The sequence below is a fragment of the Somniosus microcephalus genome, chromosome 7 (genome assembly GCF_052327205.1).
Source record: "Somniosus microcephalus isolate GS21.2 chromosome 7, FLI_Smic_1.0, whole genome shotgun sequence".
Taxonomy (NCBI): Eukaryota; Metazoa; Chordata; class Chondrichthyes; order Squaliformes; family Somniosidae; genus Somniosus; species Somniosus microcephalus.
The window spans coordinates 273,378,120-273,393,572 of record NC_140993.1 but is presented as its reverse complement, the minus strand read 5'-3'; the positions used below and the strand labels follow the sequence as shown (position 1 = coordinate 273,393,572).

Genomic DNA, 15,453 nt, shown 5'->3' with positions numbered 1-15,453 from the left:
ACATTGGCTTGTTCTCTCTACACAGATGCAGCCGGACCTGCTGTGATTTCCAGCCAAAAAAAATGTTTTTTGTGTTTTTCTGTTTTTCATACAGACCCCAGCATCTGCAATATTTGACCCCTTGTGACCCCACCTCATTGTTCTTTGATGTAATGTTTCCCTGACTGACCTGTTTGGACACCATTCACACCTTTGACTGCTGTGATTATCTCTCTGCCGAGGTGTGATAAATGGCAGTTAGAAAGATTACCTGTAAACATCTGACATGATTCTCTGACTATATAAGCTGTGTCTTTATGCATCTCTCCACTTCACCTGAAGAAGGAGCAGCGCTCCGAAAGCTTGTGATTTCAAATAAAGCTGTTGGACTATAACCTGGTGTTGTGTGACTTCTTACATTTGTCCACCCCAGTCCAACTCCGGCATCTCCACACCAGAGTCAGGGGAGTTTGTGATGGGGAGCGGGGAGGTGGCAGACCAGTTGGATGCATGTTTTGGTTCTGTCTTCAGAGGGGAGGGCACGGGTGGCCTCCCGGAGATGTCGGGGAGTGTGGGGTCTGATGAGGGGGAGGAGCTGAAGGAGATCAGTGTTTGTGGGGAGGTTGGCGGGATTGAAGGCCGATAAATCCCCAGGGCCTGATGGTCTGCATCCTGGGGTGCTTGAGGGGGTGGCCCCGGAGGTGGTGGATGCATTGCTGGTCATCTTCCAACATTCGGTGGAGTCTGGGGCGGTGCCCATGGATTGGAGGGTGGCTGGTGTTGCCCCACTGTTCAGAAAGGGTGGTGCGGGCCGGTGGGCCGGACATCAGTGGTGGGGGGGAAATGCTGGAGTCCATCATGGAAGGTGTAGTGGCAGAGCGCTTGCAGAACAGTGGCAGGATCAGACGGGGTCGGCGTGGATTTGCAGGAGGTGGATCGTGCTTGACTAGTCTACTGGGGTTTTTTGAGAATGTGGCTGGTGGGGTGGATGGGGGAGGACCAGTGGATGTGGTGTGTTTGGACTTTCAGGGGGCTTTCGATGAGGTCCCGCATGGGAGATTGGCGTGTGGGGTTGGGGTATTGACCTGGATGGAGAACTGGTTGGCAGACGGAGGGCGGGGAGTTGGAGTGGACAGGTCTTTTTCCGAGTGGCGGGCGGTGGCTGGTGGGGTGCCGCGGGGATCGGTCCTTGGGCCCCAGCTATTCACAGTGTATGTTGATGGTCTAGACGAGGGAACTAGATGTGGTGTCTCCAGGTTTGCAGACGACGCAGGGCTGGGTGGGCGTGTGCGCTGTGGGGAGGATGCCGAGGGACTCCAGGGTGGTTTGTGCGGGTTGGGTGATTGGGCAGAGGCATGGCAGATGCAGTGTGGCGTGGATGGGTGCGAGGTTGTCCACTTTGGTGTCGGGGACAGGAGGGCAGATTGTTGTCTGGGTGGCGGTGGATTGGGGGGGGGGGGGGGGGGAAAAGAGGTGCGGTGGGACCTGGGTGTCCTTGTGCACTGGTCGCTGGGGGTGGGCATGCAGGTGCAGCGGGCGGTTGGGAGGGCAGGTGGTGTGTTGGCCTTCGTGGCGGGAGGGTTTGCGTGCCGGGGCGGGGATGTCTTGCCGCAGTTGTGCAGGGCCTTGGTGGGACCGCATCTTGAGTGTTGTGTGCAGTTTTGGTCGCTTTGTCTGGGGGGGGGGGGGGGGGGGGGGTGTTCTTGCCGTGGAGGGAGTTCGGTGAGGATTCGTCGGGCTGGTGCCTGGGATGGCGGGAGTGACGTGTGAGGAGAGATTGGGTCAATTGGGCTTGTGCTCGCTGGAGTTTGGAGGAGTGAGGGGGGATCTCATTGAAGCTTGTGGAGTTCTGACAGGACTGTATGCAGGAGGGATGTTTCCAATGGTCGGGGGGGGCGGGGGGGGTCTGGAGCAAGGGGTCATGGTCTGGGGATGGGGGGTGGGCCATTTGGGGCGGAGGTGAGGAGGAATTTCTTCGCCCGGTGGGTGGTGGGCCTGTGGAATTCTCTGCCACGGAGGGCAGTGGAGGCCAGTTCATTGAATGTATTCGGGAGGGAGTTGGATATATTTCTTGGGGCTGGGGGGGGGGGGGATCGAGGGATGTTGGGGGGAGAGCAGGGACGGGGTGCTGGGTTTGGATGGTCGGCCGTGGTCGCATTGAGTGGCGGAGCAGGCTCGAGGGGCCGAATGGCCTGCTCCTGCTCCTATCTTCTATGTTTCTATGTTTCTTCAGCGAAACCTCTACTTTTGAGAGCAATGGCATTTACTTCTAATTGCTTTGAAAATAGTTCTTTCTTCCCCAGCAACAGAAAGCCCGGCAAATCAACTTTCTACACACTTATTTTAATTCATTCTCATTTTCTTTCCCCTCCACATTTGCTTGCCTCACCCATTCTAGCTCCAGAAAACAATCAGCATGAGCATTATACACAGCTGAGGTTTCGGATTTATTGTTCTCAGTTTGGCATCTTACTGCTATCTCATCTGCGACTGACAGCGTCACACACAAAACAAATCTCTGTACAGAAAATGATAATAGACGTAACCCATCATTTACTTTGTCGTTACTTTTGGAATGGTCTCGAATGATATTAAAAATTTGAGCACTTTGAAGTCTAAGTAGCAATTGCGCATCTAAATGAAGAAAGTCACAACATGACGAATGCAAGTTCACAATTTTTCTTGTTCTGTTCATTACAGGAAATAAAACCAGTATATTAAATCAACATTCATTTAAAAAGTTCAAACCGTTTGTAAAAGCGGTGCACATCCCTGAACTGGAAATACCTTTCAGTACTCAAAAAGGTATAGAACTAGTTTAAGGAAAGTCTCCCAGTCAAGCTCAACGCAAGATACTGTACTGAAGTAAATAAGCAGAAATAAAAGGACAGACCCGAGTATAACAGGAGGAGAAGGATTTAGAGCTATGGAAGGTGTTGTGCTTTCTTTGGTCATGGTAAATTCCACTCTGTGAAAAGCAAATCAGAGAGAGAAAGAATGAATGAATGGCAGAATTTCAATACTTCCAAAATTACAGAATCAAGTCAAAACAGATGTGAAATCTTAGCTACTGTATAAATACCATTATTAAAAATAAGAGAGAGCAATACTTGTAGTTTCTAAAGCAATACAAGACAATTCACAAGATTTAGATTGGCAGTTTTACAGAAAACTCTGGCCATTTGTTATAAGCATTAATCAACTAACCAAGAAGTCATTACTGGAAGTAGAGAGCTTCTTCCTGGCTGCATGAGCATCACTGTAAGCTGAACTCTGGCAGTGAAAGGCAAAGTAAAGCATAATTAACAAGCACATTAGTATAAAACCCATAGGTTACAAATTTTCCTCACCTTAAAAGTCAAATTCTGGGACAAAAGAAACATTCGGAAAATAGCTACATCTTGGCAATTGCAGAAATTACTGAATTTCATTTTTGTATCAAGATTGCCATCCGAACACATCAGCCCGTAATTTGCGGTCAGCAGCTAAGCAAAGGCGTTCGCCGCTGGTCCTGAACTAAGCTTCCCATAAAGATCTCGCAATCTCCGAGACGAGAAATTTGGCTTTTCCGACGTGCAGTTGAAATCAGTGTAGTTTAGTGGGAATTCCATGGCGCGAGCTGCCGTGACGTCAAGAAGCTGTCTAAGCAGCCAATCACAATGCAGAATTCTCACAGACCGAGAACCAGCAAGTGCGTAAGCTCCTTTGATTCTAACTTTTTAAAAATGTTAGAGAGCAAAACAAAGATTGGGGCTCTCACATGGGGGAAAAAGGTAAACCTGAAATAAAGATGAACAAACTTGGAAAGAAAAATAAAGTTGCTTAAAAATTGTAATTTTTTTTTAAAGATAAATTTTGACATTCCACAAAATTTAATTTTTTTTTTTTTTTTTTATGGGCCAGAACGTTTGTTTCGCAGTCAATACGTTATTGAATAGTTGAACGAACTAGGGTGGCTTTGTTCCAAGAAAAGTTCAAAAGATGTCCTGCTTGAAGAAATCAATAAGTCCAACGTCATCACTGACTATGACGAACGGTCATCGACCTGAAACGTTTAACTCGGTTTCTCTCTCCACAGATGCTGCCTGACCTGCTGAGTATCTCCAGCATTTTCTGTTTTTATTTCAGGTTTCCAGCATCTGCAGTATTTTGCTTTTGTAATAGCGGATTTGTTTGTGAGCATGGTAAACAAATAACTCAATACTACTGTCCCTTTGAACTTGATTGATTGATAGCTCTTTACTCAAAGGCCTTTTGGTCTGGAATATATACTGCAGACTTGTCTCAAATATCTTTAGCTCAGTCTCTGGATCTGAAACTCCATGGACGGAGATGAAAATTCTATTACTTACATGCAGCATTAAGTCATTGAAGGTTTACAAATGCCTCATCACAAACGGTACAAGAAATACGTTCTAAGAAAGGGCACTTTAACCTGCTGTGGACTGATTTTATACATTTTTAACAATATTTTATACCTTCATCTTGTTGTGGCCGACTGACTCTGTAATTATCTTGTAAATATATTTACTAGTTCTAGCTTGAACGCAACAGCAGGACAGTGTGGTATTTATTACATTTTGGAGTAGACAAGGGAACATGATGAGCATCCCATGTAGTTTATGTCTGTAATTGAGCTGTAATTCTTCATCCTGTGGCATACTATTCCACTCATGGCACACATAATGGCGCAGACTTCCACTGATAGGAGGTTTGGTCAGCTTACGGCCGCTCTGCCGTGGACGTAAAATAAAAATGTTGGAAGATCGTCTGAACTGTAGCTGAAACATAAACCCCCGCACCCCTCCAGACACAGACAGACAGACAGACTTCGCAGCACATTGCCTGCACAGTAAAACATTGAGGTGGCGCATAACATTTTTATTTGTTAGCAGGCCAAATCTTACAAAGGTGATTTGAAAGTTTCTCCCTCCCCTCCACACACAACGTACATCACTTTGTATAGGCGAGACTTTAAATCAAACCGACAACAATTAGTTTACATACAGATCGGGAGGTCTTCTCGAGTTGAGCTGACTTGTCCTTTGTGTGAGATGACAACTATAAATCCACAGACAGGGAAATGAGATGCAAGAATGAGCAACAAACAACAGGATATAGACAGATTAATGCATGGACGATCAACAAAAAAGTCAAAAAGATGAACATCAGCATTTACTCTTTCCTCTCTCCTCCCCTTTGCAAAATATAAAAACCATTGCCTAAACGTCACCATTCTTTGACCATGAAGGACAGATTCCACTATGGCTGCCCTCGGAACCGAGTGATCAGGTCGTACACTCGTAGGGGAATAACCTTCTGTACAGATGCTCAACTTAGAAAGATGAGAGTTTTTGTTTTTAACCATGGTGCTTGGAGCAAATATCTTACTTTCACTGCTCTTCCAACTCGATTTAAAGAAAATTAAACGGTGCTTTTTTTTTTAAAAAGTAAAAGTGCGGCACTTTAAAAAAAAAAAATGGAACATTGAATGAAGCCATCTGTACATTCAAATATGGTCAATGTCCAACTTACACCGGTCACATTTCGATTCAAAAACATTTCTAAACCTGTGCAAAAAGATGATGGTAAATATAAATCCGATAAGCCAACAATCAGTGGAGAAAGAGTTTGTGTAGTGAAAATGCCCGATGAACTACTTGAATTGTGTTCTCAAAATGGAGTTTCCGTAAATGTGGCACACAATATAGTCAGTAGTTAAACTGAATGCTGGGAAATCAAAACTAATAAGAAGCATATTGGAACAGAATATTCGTTACCGCTGATAAAAGGCCAACATTGAGGACAGAGCTCAGCGACAGCTCGTTAGTGAGACATATGCCAGACCCATTTCGTCCTGTGTAGGACCCTTTGTTAAAAGGAAGATTGAGAATTTAGGGGAGTGAAATGGGACTTGGCATATCTCGACGTCTGTGCCCATTAACTTGGCTATCATCCTGAACCTTCACATTACTGTTGGAAGCGATCGACACCAAAAGAGTTAAACCCTTTGGACAGGTCACCCAGGTTGGTCAATTGAACAGAAAGAGGTTTTTCTATGGCTTAGGGTATACAAGAGGGTGCTTGGTACACCTCTTCACAGATTCTCTCTGTCTTTGTTAGATGTAGTTTCTCTGTTAGTTAGAAGAAAATCTCTGCATTTTCTTCTGTAATAACGTTTACCTGGCAGATGCGGAAGGATTCCTTTAGAAGTATAATAAAGTACATCCAGCACAGAGAGCAAGAGGTTTTAAAAGACATATTGTACATCTATACTAGCCAGTTACAGGCAGAGATACATATGTCACTTAATTGTATAAATTGTCTGAGATCAAGGAAAGTGAGAGGTAAACCAGCTAGTTCAGATCCAGTCACTCATGTTGAAGTGGATTCAGCTGGAACAGAGGACCTGAGTGGAGCAGGTAATCCCCGCCACCAAACGGACACATCAACTCGATGTTCCAGAAGCTAATACCGCTGTTCAGGGGGAGGAAGATGATCGACTCAAACTTCCTTTCATAAGGAAAATGTTGTACAAGATCTGGAAACATTGCTAACCATGAGCAAACAGACTCTAATCTATTCAACAGACTGGCTATATAATGCTGTAAACCTGTCAGCTATGTAAGGAGTTTACTCCTAGATTAATCTCAGACACCGATGTCAATGATAAATTAATAGTCAGTGATTCAGTAATGATTAACTAGTGATTAACTAGTGATACATGCTTCATAAAATTTCTGTTATCTTGTTAAGTAACTTTGTGGGGAATTGTCCTCTGAAGAGAGACTGAGTAGACTAGGCCTATATTCCCTAGAGTTTAGAAGGAGAGGTGGTCTCATTGAAACGTATAAAATTCTTAAGGGGTTTGACAGGGCAGATGCTGAAAGGAGGTTTCCCCCTGGTTGGGGAGTCTAGAACTCGGGGTCACAGTCTCAGAGTAAGCTGTCAACTATTTAAGACCGAGGTGAGGAGAAATTTCTTCACTCAGAGGGTTGTGAATCTTTGGAATTCTCAGAAGGCTGTTGATGCTCACTTAGTATATTCAAGAGGGATCGATAGATTTTTGGGAACTAAGGGAATCAAGGGATATGGGGATCGGGCAAGAAGGTGGAGTTGAGGTAGAAAATCAGCCATGATCTTATTGAATGGTGGAGCAGGCTCGAGGGGCTGAATGGCCGACTCCTGCTTCTACTTCTTATGTTATGTCCAACTTGAGACAGTCTGGAGGCTGGGATTTGAATATAACCTTAGAATAGAACATGTCGCACCAACACTGGATGCACAAAGTACAAAATGTTCCATAAAACCTGCAACGGCGCCCACAATATCATTTTGTTTAAATGTATGAAATTGTCATTTCGAAAAGGAGGGGTCATGGCAAGTTGTGAGGTAGAGACTGCATGAGAACAGAGACGGGTTACCAGAATGGACAAATGCAGTTCAATCCAGAGAAATGTGAAGCACTACATTTTGGGAAAAGTTATTAAGAATGGTATCAAAATTAGCTGAACAGAGAAGGTAAAGGGATCCAACAGTAATTTTCAAAATTGTGAAAGATTTTGAAATGGTGAAATTTCCAGCGATTGGCAAATCGATAATCAAGGGCTCCAGACACAGGATCATCAGTAGCAAAATGAAAGGAGAAGTCAGAGGAAATGTTTTCACAGTGGGTTATTAGAATATACTATTGATGCAGGGACTACAACATGATTTAAAAGAGAACTAGAGAATTATTTGAAAAGGAAGAATATAAAAAAGGTATTGGGAAAGGGCAAGGAAATGGGATTAGACCACTCTAGTTAAACAGCTAGCATTGGCACAAGTCAAATGGGCCAAATGGCATCTTACTGTTCTGGAATATCTGTAGGATTCTATGGTCAGGGAAACCGACTGCCAGTAGTTGAACAGATGATGAACTGACATATACAGTTGAAATGTTCACATCATTAAAGCACCCTGGTGTAATGACTGTCTATCAATGTAAGTGACTCAACTTTCATACACCATAATACTCAGTAATTCTTTGCAATCCATATATGGTGATACTAAGACTCTCAGTTTAAAACGTTAAGTGATTCATAAAAACTAAACCATCGAAAAGAATTAAGAAGTAACAATGATGAGACAACTCTTTCAGTTAAATAAATGCTTCAAGAAAAGTCCCGAAGGCAACCTTATCCTGAACTAACTGACATGAATCAGTCACTCATGAAAGACTGACTTATGAAATAATACTGGGCGGCCTGCGGGTGGCGCTGTCCAGGGAGAGTATAAATACTCGGGCACGAGCCCAGCTTGCGCAGGACATTCTTAACAGGAACTAGTGAAGGACACAACTAGACCTCCATGTTGTAAAACAGTTGATTAAAGCTTTGTTTAACGCTTAGACCAAGTGCCTAGTACAGGAAACTGTGTGTTATCCGGAGGCTAACTGTCCGGAATGCTCAAACCACCGGCAAAAATCAGGTGCCGTTTTCGTTAGGTTTTTTTTTTTCTCGTTGCTTTTTTCCTCAACAGCCAAGCTCTGCAAGGTCTGCTGAAGCTGTTGCTAAGCTACAGAGACGTTTGGACTGTTTAGAAGCTGTTGCTAAGCAACAGAGTTTGTTGACAGATACGGAGCTCAGAAGCTTCCGTATCTTTCAACATTAGCGCTGGTTTGTCCGGCAGTTTTGAGGGAACGGCAACAGCTCGGTCCCGTCGGTGCCGGATAGCACAACGTTTCCTGTAGTTTTCTTACATCACTAACCATCAAAACATAACCCTCAAATCCAATTTTTTTTCCTCCCCAAAGTGTCTCATTTTTGAAAATGTGACCAAACATTAGTACAGTAGCTGGGCCCTTATTTAGGACACTAGTGAAATGTTTGAGGTTAAGGCTCTAAAATATGCTAACTTTGGCTCACCTGGGCGTCCAACACACCCTGCTGTTCCAGTTTAAAAATACCCAATCTTTGAGACATGGTGCAGATGGTGTCTGTGATGAACCCTACCACTGGCAAGGCAAATGTTTTTTTCTTAAATTGCTTTTAAGAAAAAAATGATCGTCTGGCTTGGATTTCCCGACTGGCCTTATTTTAACACAAATGCAGTAACAATAAATAGGAATAAATTTCTCAGAAAATCTAGGATGGGGAGTTTATTTTTCTAAATGCACTCTGATAAGAGTCGAGGTTTATTTATTTTTTTTAAATAGAACTCCAAAAATGTAGTTTGATCTTTGATGTTATCTGAATCTAATTACATCATTATTTACTTATTTTGGAGGCAGGAGGAAGAGACAGGAAAAGAGAGCTACAGTGTAAATTTAACATGTTTGAGTAAATAAAATTCAACCAAGTTACATATGCAAAATAGTAGCAAACGTTATCACAAGCTACTGCGATGAGCATCACAAAATATTCGTGCAGTGATTTTGAAAAGCTCCAATAAACGTCACTCTTTAAGGACATTTGATTCCTGAGATGAGAGGGTTGTTCTGTGAGGAGAGATTGAGTAGATTGGGCCGATACTCTCTGGAGTTTAGAAGAATGAGAGGTGATCTCATTGAAACATAAGATTCTGAGGGGGATTGACAGGGTAGATGCTGAGAGAGTGTTTCCCCTGGCTGGAGAGTCTAGAACTCGGGGGCATAGTCTCAGGATAAGGGGCCGGCCTTTTGAGACTGAGATGAGGAGGAATTTCTTCACTCAGAGGGTTGAGAATCTTTGAAATGCACTGCCCCAAAGGGCTGTGGATGCTCAGTCGTTGAGTATATTCAAGGCTGAGGTCGATAGATTTTTGGACTCTAGGGAAATGGGGATCGGGCAGGAAAGTGGAGTTGAGTTCGAAGATCAGCCATGATCTTATTGAATGGCAGAGCAGGCTTGAGGGGCCATATGACCTACTCCTGCTCCTAATTCTTGCATTCTTATTCACTGATTAGTAAAGTGTATTTAGCACATCTCCATCTATGTTGACACTGCACACACCAATTTGCAAAGATCTTTTCCTTGCGGACCATTAAATACATGCAGTTGATTATACACATGCTCAACACCCAACACAGATTGCTGCTTTACAAACCACAAGGTCTTTTCGGCTTGAGCTGCTTCTGTGAGACAGACCCGCATCAAGGGAGGAGTGCTTTGAAAAGAATAAGCAAGATTAGAATCTAAATGTATTTTAGAAATATTGTACCATTCCAAAATTCTGCTTTAAAATACATCTAGATCTTTCTATGGACTTACACACACAGCCAAGGTTTTATATATTTGGCACGTGAAGTGCAGTGAAAGCTATAGTAGAGTACAGAAAAACTGACCTAACCAAACCACCATTACATTTTGGTTGCCTTCCAATTGAGTACTGGCAAGTCATGGGATGATTTGCTAACGTCCAGAGACAGCAATTTAAAAAAAAAATTTCAATATAAAAAAAAGTGTGTCTAAAGTGGCAAACCACAATCATCTGCTCCACTCATGAAACCAATTTAGAAAATTGAGGGAAGTGGCAACCAAATAATAGGAGGACAACTTTAAATTGTGTGAAATAACAACAGAACATGCTGGAGAAACTCAGCAGGCCAGGCAACATCCGTGGAGAGAAATTAGAGTCGACGTTTCGGGTCTAACCCTTTTTCAAAATTGGAAAGGAAATGAAATAGATCGAAAGGCCAGGCTGGGAGAGAACAAAAGAAGTGAAGAGACATTAAGAGGTATTCAAAACCAGACGAGATGGTGATAGGACTGGTGGAGACAAAAGACGGCTCTAGATTAGGTGTGAAATGCGCTGGCAGAGTGGGAGACAGCTGCCATGTGGGAGAGAGAAAAAAAAAGGTGGTGGGGAAAGGGCCAAAACAAAGGTGTGGATAAAATATAAGCAAAAATGTAATGGGGGCCGAGGTTATGATCTGAAATTGTTGAACTCGATGTTGAGTCCGGAAGGCTGTAAAGTGCCTAATCGGAAGATGAGGTGCTGTTCCTCGAGTTTACGTTGAGCTTCCGTGGAACAATGCAAGAGCCCAAGGACAGTGAGGTCTGAGTGGGAATGGGGCGGTGAATTAAAGTGACAGGCGACCGGAAGCTCGGGGTCCCCCTTACGGACTGAACGGAGGTGTTCCGCAAAGCGGTCACCCAATCTGCGTTTGGTCTCCCCAATTGTGTGAAGTTGTTAAGTACGCAATTACAGGCTTTAAAAAAAAAAACAGCTTAACTTGCATTAAATTCTAGTCGCAAAACTCTTATTCATGCTACTACTCACTGGAGAGCAACTTATATTAAGTGTGATCAGAAGTGTACAGTATTGAACTGCAGTAAGGAGCGACATAAAAGGAGAAGTAATTAAAAGTGCAATTTTACACAATTATGCTCCTGGCATGGAAACTTTCCAGGAAGGGCCCCTCAGAAAGGGAGGCATGCAAACCCCATGATTTTCCATTTGTCACTGAAAATAGTGGAAGCATGTATCTGAAATCCCAGTCAAAGGCCCCAAGGAAGACAGTCTCTCTACCTTTTGGGTGTCAATCACCTTTCCTGAATAAATACAGATATAGTGCAAAATGAAGTAGTTCTCATGAAAAGCTTATAGCCAGTTGTGAATGACCATTAGATGGAAAATTAACATTTTTCAGTGGGAAATAATTCAGGCAATTAAAAAGAATGTTATTTCCTCGCTTCCAGTCAAAGCAAGCTGAGCAAAATGACTGCATTAGCTATACTCTGCTGACTCGCTGGAAGCTGAAACAGGGACGCTACAGGAAACAACTGAACAAAGTTTTCAATTGTAACATGCAAGATAACCAACAAAACTCTTGCTGGTCAAGCTTGTAAGGGATGTTGAGGGACTCCAGAAGCATCGGCAGGGTTAGAGACACGGACACCCCCATCTCTCTGGAAGGTAGCGGTCTTGTGCAACATGTGCTTATGCCTGTGATTCCCCACAACTTCCTGACCTCAGACATGCACTGCACAGCTGGGCACGAAAGCAATTCTCTCCTGTGGAGAATAAGCTGGAATCATTTGGTGCTAAGCAGCACTTGTTTCAGTGCAGCAGAAATGTCAGTACCAGGCACCTGTTCAATCAACCAGCTTCGACAAATTGACCAAGGATCTCAGAGAGAAGAAAACTGTGAAACACAATTGACAAATAGTTATGCTGTATATTAAAATATTTTTGGCTGAACATTTCAAATGCTCACTCGCAGTCTCTTTTGGTGGTAATGAAGCATAATTAGAGAGTACAAGTAGACCTGTACAATCTTACTCTGGACTCAAGACATTTTATTCATTAGGTCTACTTCGGATACCAGCCTACGGAGCAAGCAATTTTAGATCGAAAAAAACGAAATCTTTGGTATACACAAAACTGGTTTAAAATCAATCCTCAGCAGGTAAAATAGAAACTTAGTTGTTTCATGTGAAGAAGCCACACCTTTACTAACCTCAAGCTGCACATGTAGACAGAATATTATTTTGGGGCCAGCTTGAAATCACAAGATGTCTCAGGAAACAACACTGCTTTACACTGTACCTCATTTTACAGTAATTCATACTAAAATAACAAGTTAATCACCTACTGCAGTGTTCATGGACAAAAATAAGTAAAACTGGTGTCTCTATTATAACTATGTCCCACTCTAACTCGGTTTTGTTTGTCTTCCACTCTGTTACATACACAAACATACGTTCTCTTGTTGTCCTGTATCTATTTGCCTCTCATTTCTTTCTCTCTCCCCATTTCTGTAAGCGTCTTACCTACATTTTGATGAGTTGTGACTTGGTGAGCATGTGGCACTGCTGCAATTTTTTTGAGTTGCAAATATAAACATATCCACAAATCTCATTTCATATGATCTCATTCCTGGCCATTTGCTAGTACAGTAGTTACACTGGGCAACTTCAATCGAGTCAGTGGAGGTCGTACTTTTCTTTTTTACCCAGAGGCACAGACTGAAGATCTGCACTCACTTGTGCTGCTAAAGCAGATTTCTGAACTGCTGCCATCTTTCCTACCCTTCATCTCGTCGTCAGAGTTACTGTTCATTTTCTACAGGCTAACAACCAAAATACAGAGACAATTTACAACCAATATACGAGATATGCCATGTTCAGGTATATAAAGTAAAACGCCTTGTATCCAAGATGAGCCAGTAGAAGGTTAGCCAGCACTATTGATGGATCTAAAGTGAAATACTAACCCTTCGACTGCTAGCGCTGTGAACAGAACCAGGGGTCTGATAAATAAAAAGGAAAATAAGCGAGAATGCATGGAGCTGGTTAGTCTATGAAAATAGAAAAAAAAGACGAGAGTTTACAAACCAGGTGATGTCGACTAGGCCTGTAAGAATGCTTGGCACGCTCTGTATTCTCCTGGGAGGAAGACAGCGAACAGAAACACAGATGAACATACCATCAAACAGCAGCACCGACCCGTATCATACCTCCCAAGTGGTGCACAAGTTCATTATGTTTAAAAGACATCAAGAAAAATGCATTTCTTTAAAAAACATGCACAAGGTCGGAGAGGTTATTTTTTGCAGGGCAGAGGCACAGTGAAGAACAGCCCGTACAGAGAGTTGTGATTTATGGGGTTACCACAGAGTGACTGTTAAAACACAGTGGCCTGGAATCTGCTGTCAGTGGCAAAGCGACAGCACTCGCCACTGATCTCGAAGAAAGCTGCCCACAAAGATCTAGCGATCTCTGTGACGTCAATTTCAGCTCACCCAAACTTAGTTAGAATCTGGGGTCAAACCAAGCTAATCACCAACATCCAGCAACAGTGACGTAATCAAGCTGGCTAAGCAGCCAATCACATTGAAGAATTCTCACCGACAGCAAACCAGGAAGTAAAATGCACTGATTATAATTTACTTAAGAAATTTGAGTCAGCAAAATAAAGATTGGGGCATACACATTGGATTAAGGTAGAAGCTGAAATATCAAACAAACTTAAACTTTTTTTGGTTTAAAAACCTATAATTCTTAATCATATTAATGGAAAGATTTGACATTCCACAAATATAAAATTAGTTTTTAATGCCAGAACAGTTGTTTAGCAATCAGTACGCCGTTAAAAACCCATTTACACCTCTTTCAACAAGGCTTAAAGTTTTAGGGTTTTTTTAAACAGTGATATTCCATCATAAAAGGGGAAGTTGTCAGTTCAAGTGATTTGAATTGAATGCCGGCTCTGGAGAGTTCCACAGCACAACCCGCGGCGGAGCAGGGACTGACTGACCCAAACGTCAGCATTTTTTGTTCATTCATGGGATGTGGGCGTTGCTGTTTATTGCCCATCCCTAATTGCCCTCGAGAAGGTGGTGGTGGTGAGCCACCTTCCGTGTTTACCTGCACAAGCACTAAAGCCTGAAAGTTGCTCTGTTTCAGAGGGGTAATGACAGCAAACACCGACACTTTCACCCTCATTACCACCGCAAAATCCGGGCTAGGTAATTCTGGCGCTCAATTTTTTTTTTTTTTTTTACATTCACTTAGCCTAAAACAAATAAACCATCGTCAAATCAGAGAACCCCCGAATTCCAGAAACAATCCCTCCAGGGATTGCCCACGCCACAGCACAGCAAAAAAAATCCAATTAACTGCAGCACTTTGTCTATACAATGACTATCTGCACAGCACAAATTTTGTCAACTTAGTCTGGATATTTAATTAGTAGCAATTAACTTAATAGCTCGATTATGCTCTTCGGATTTTGTAAAAATTAACCCTGAACTAGTGGATGCTTTACTTTTACTTAACCTACTTTTTTGATTGAAGCTATGTCTGAAAAGTACAACTTTAGCCCTGGGACAATGAAATTGCATTAATTGCAGGCAAATTACAGAAAAATGCAAGAACTACAGAGTAGTGATAATGGGGGCTTCAATTATCCAGAAAAAGACTGGATAGTAACAGTTAAAAGGGCAAAGAGGGGGAGGAATTCTTTAAATCTCTGGAAGAGAACTTTCTTGATCAATGTATTTACAGCCCAACGTGGAAGGAAGCAGTGCTGGATCTAGTTCTGGGGAATGAAGTGGGGCAAGTGGAGCATGATTCAGTGGGGGAGCATTTGGGGAACAGTGATGTTATAGAAACACAGAAGATAGGAGCAGGAGTAGGCCATTCGGCCCCTCGAGCCTGCTCCGCCATTCAATGAGATCATGGCTGATCATCCAAACTCAGTACCCTGTCCCTGCCTTCTCCCCATAGCCCTTGATCCCTTTAGCCTTAAGAAATATATCCAACTCCTTCTTGAATATATTTAATGAACTGGCCTCCACCACCTTCTGTGGCAGAGAATTCCACAGGTTCACCATTCTCTGGGTGAAGAAATGCCTCCTCATCTCAGTCCTAAATGGCTTACCCCTTATCCTTAGACTATGACCCCTGGTTCTGGACTCCCCGGCCATCAGAAACATCCTTCCTGCATCTAGTCTGTCCAGGCCTGACAGAATTTTATAGGTTTCGATGAGATCCCCTCTCAATCTTCTAA

General features: G+C 43.0%; 1 protein-coding gene across 19 annotated transcripts in view; it reads right to left on the bottom strand.

Annotated features, from left to right (window-relative positions):
• Window positions 1-15,453, bottom strand: part of lrrfip2 (leucine rich repeat (in FLII) interacting protein 2) — a 197,102-nt gene that overhangs the window by 98,047 nt on the left and 83,602 nt on the right. For 10 of the 19 annotated variants that reach the window (XM_085993798.1, XM_085993802.1, XM_085993795.1 and 7 more), the window contains exons 5-9: window positions 13,278-13,328; window positions 10,045-10,104; window positions 4,987-5,040; window positions 3,187-3,252; window positions 2,873-2,947 (exon numbers count right to left, since the gene is read on the bottom strand). The exons of 4 other annotated variants lie outside the window; for them this stretch is intronic. In XM_085993798.1, the coding sequence (XP_085849924.1) occupies window positions 2,873-2,947; window positions 3,187-3,252; window positions 4,987-5,040; window positions 10,045-10,104; window positions 13,278-13,328 (306 nt within the window). Of the gene's footprint in view, window positions 1-2,536; window positions 2,745-2,872; window positions 2,948-3,186; window positions 3,253-4,986; window positions 5,041-10,044; window positions 10,105-13,277; window positions 13,329-15,453 lie in introns of those variants that run through there. 5 more of the 19 variants (XM_085993804.1, XM_085993805.1, XM_085993793.1 and 2 more) reach the window with 4 other exon arrangements.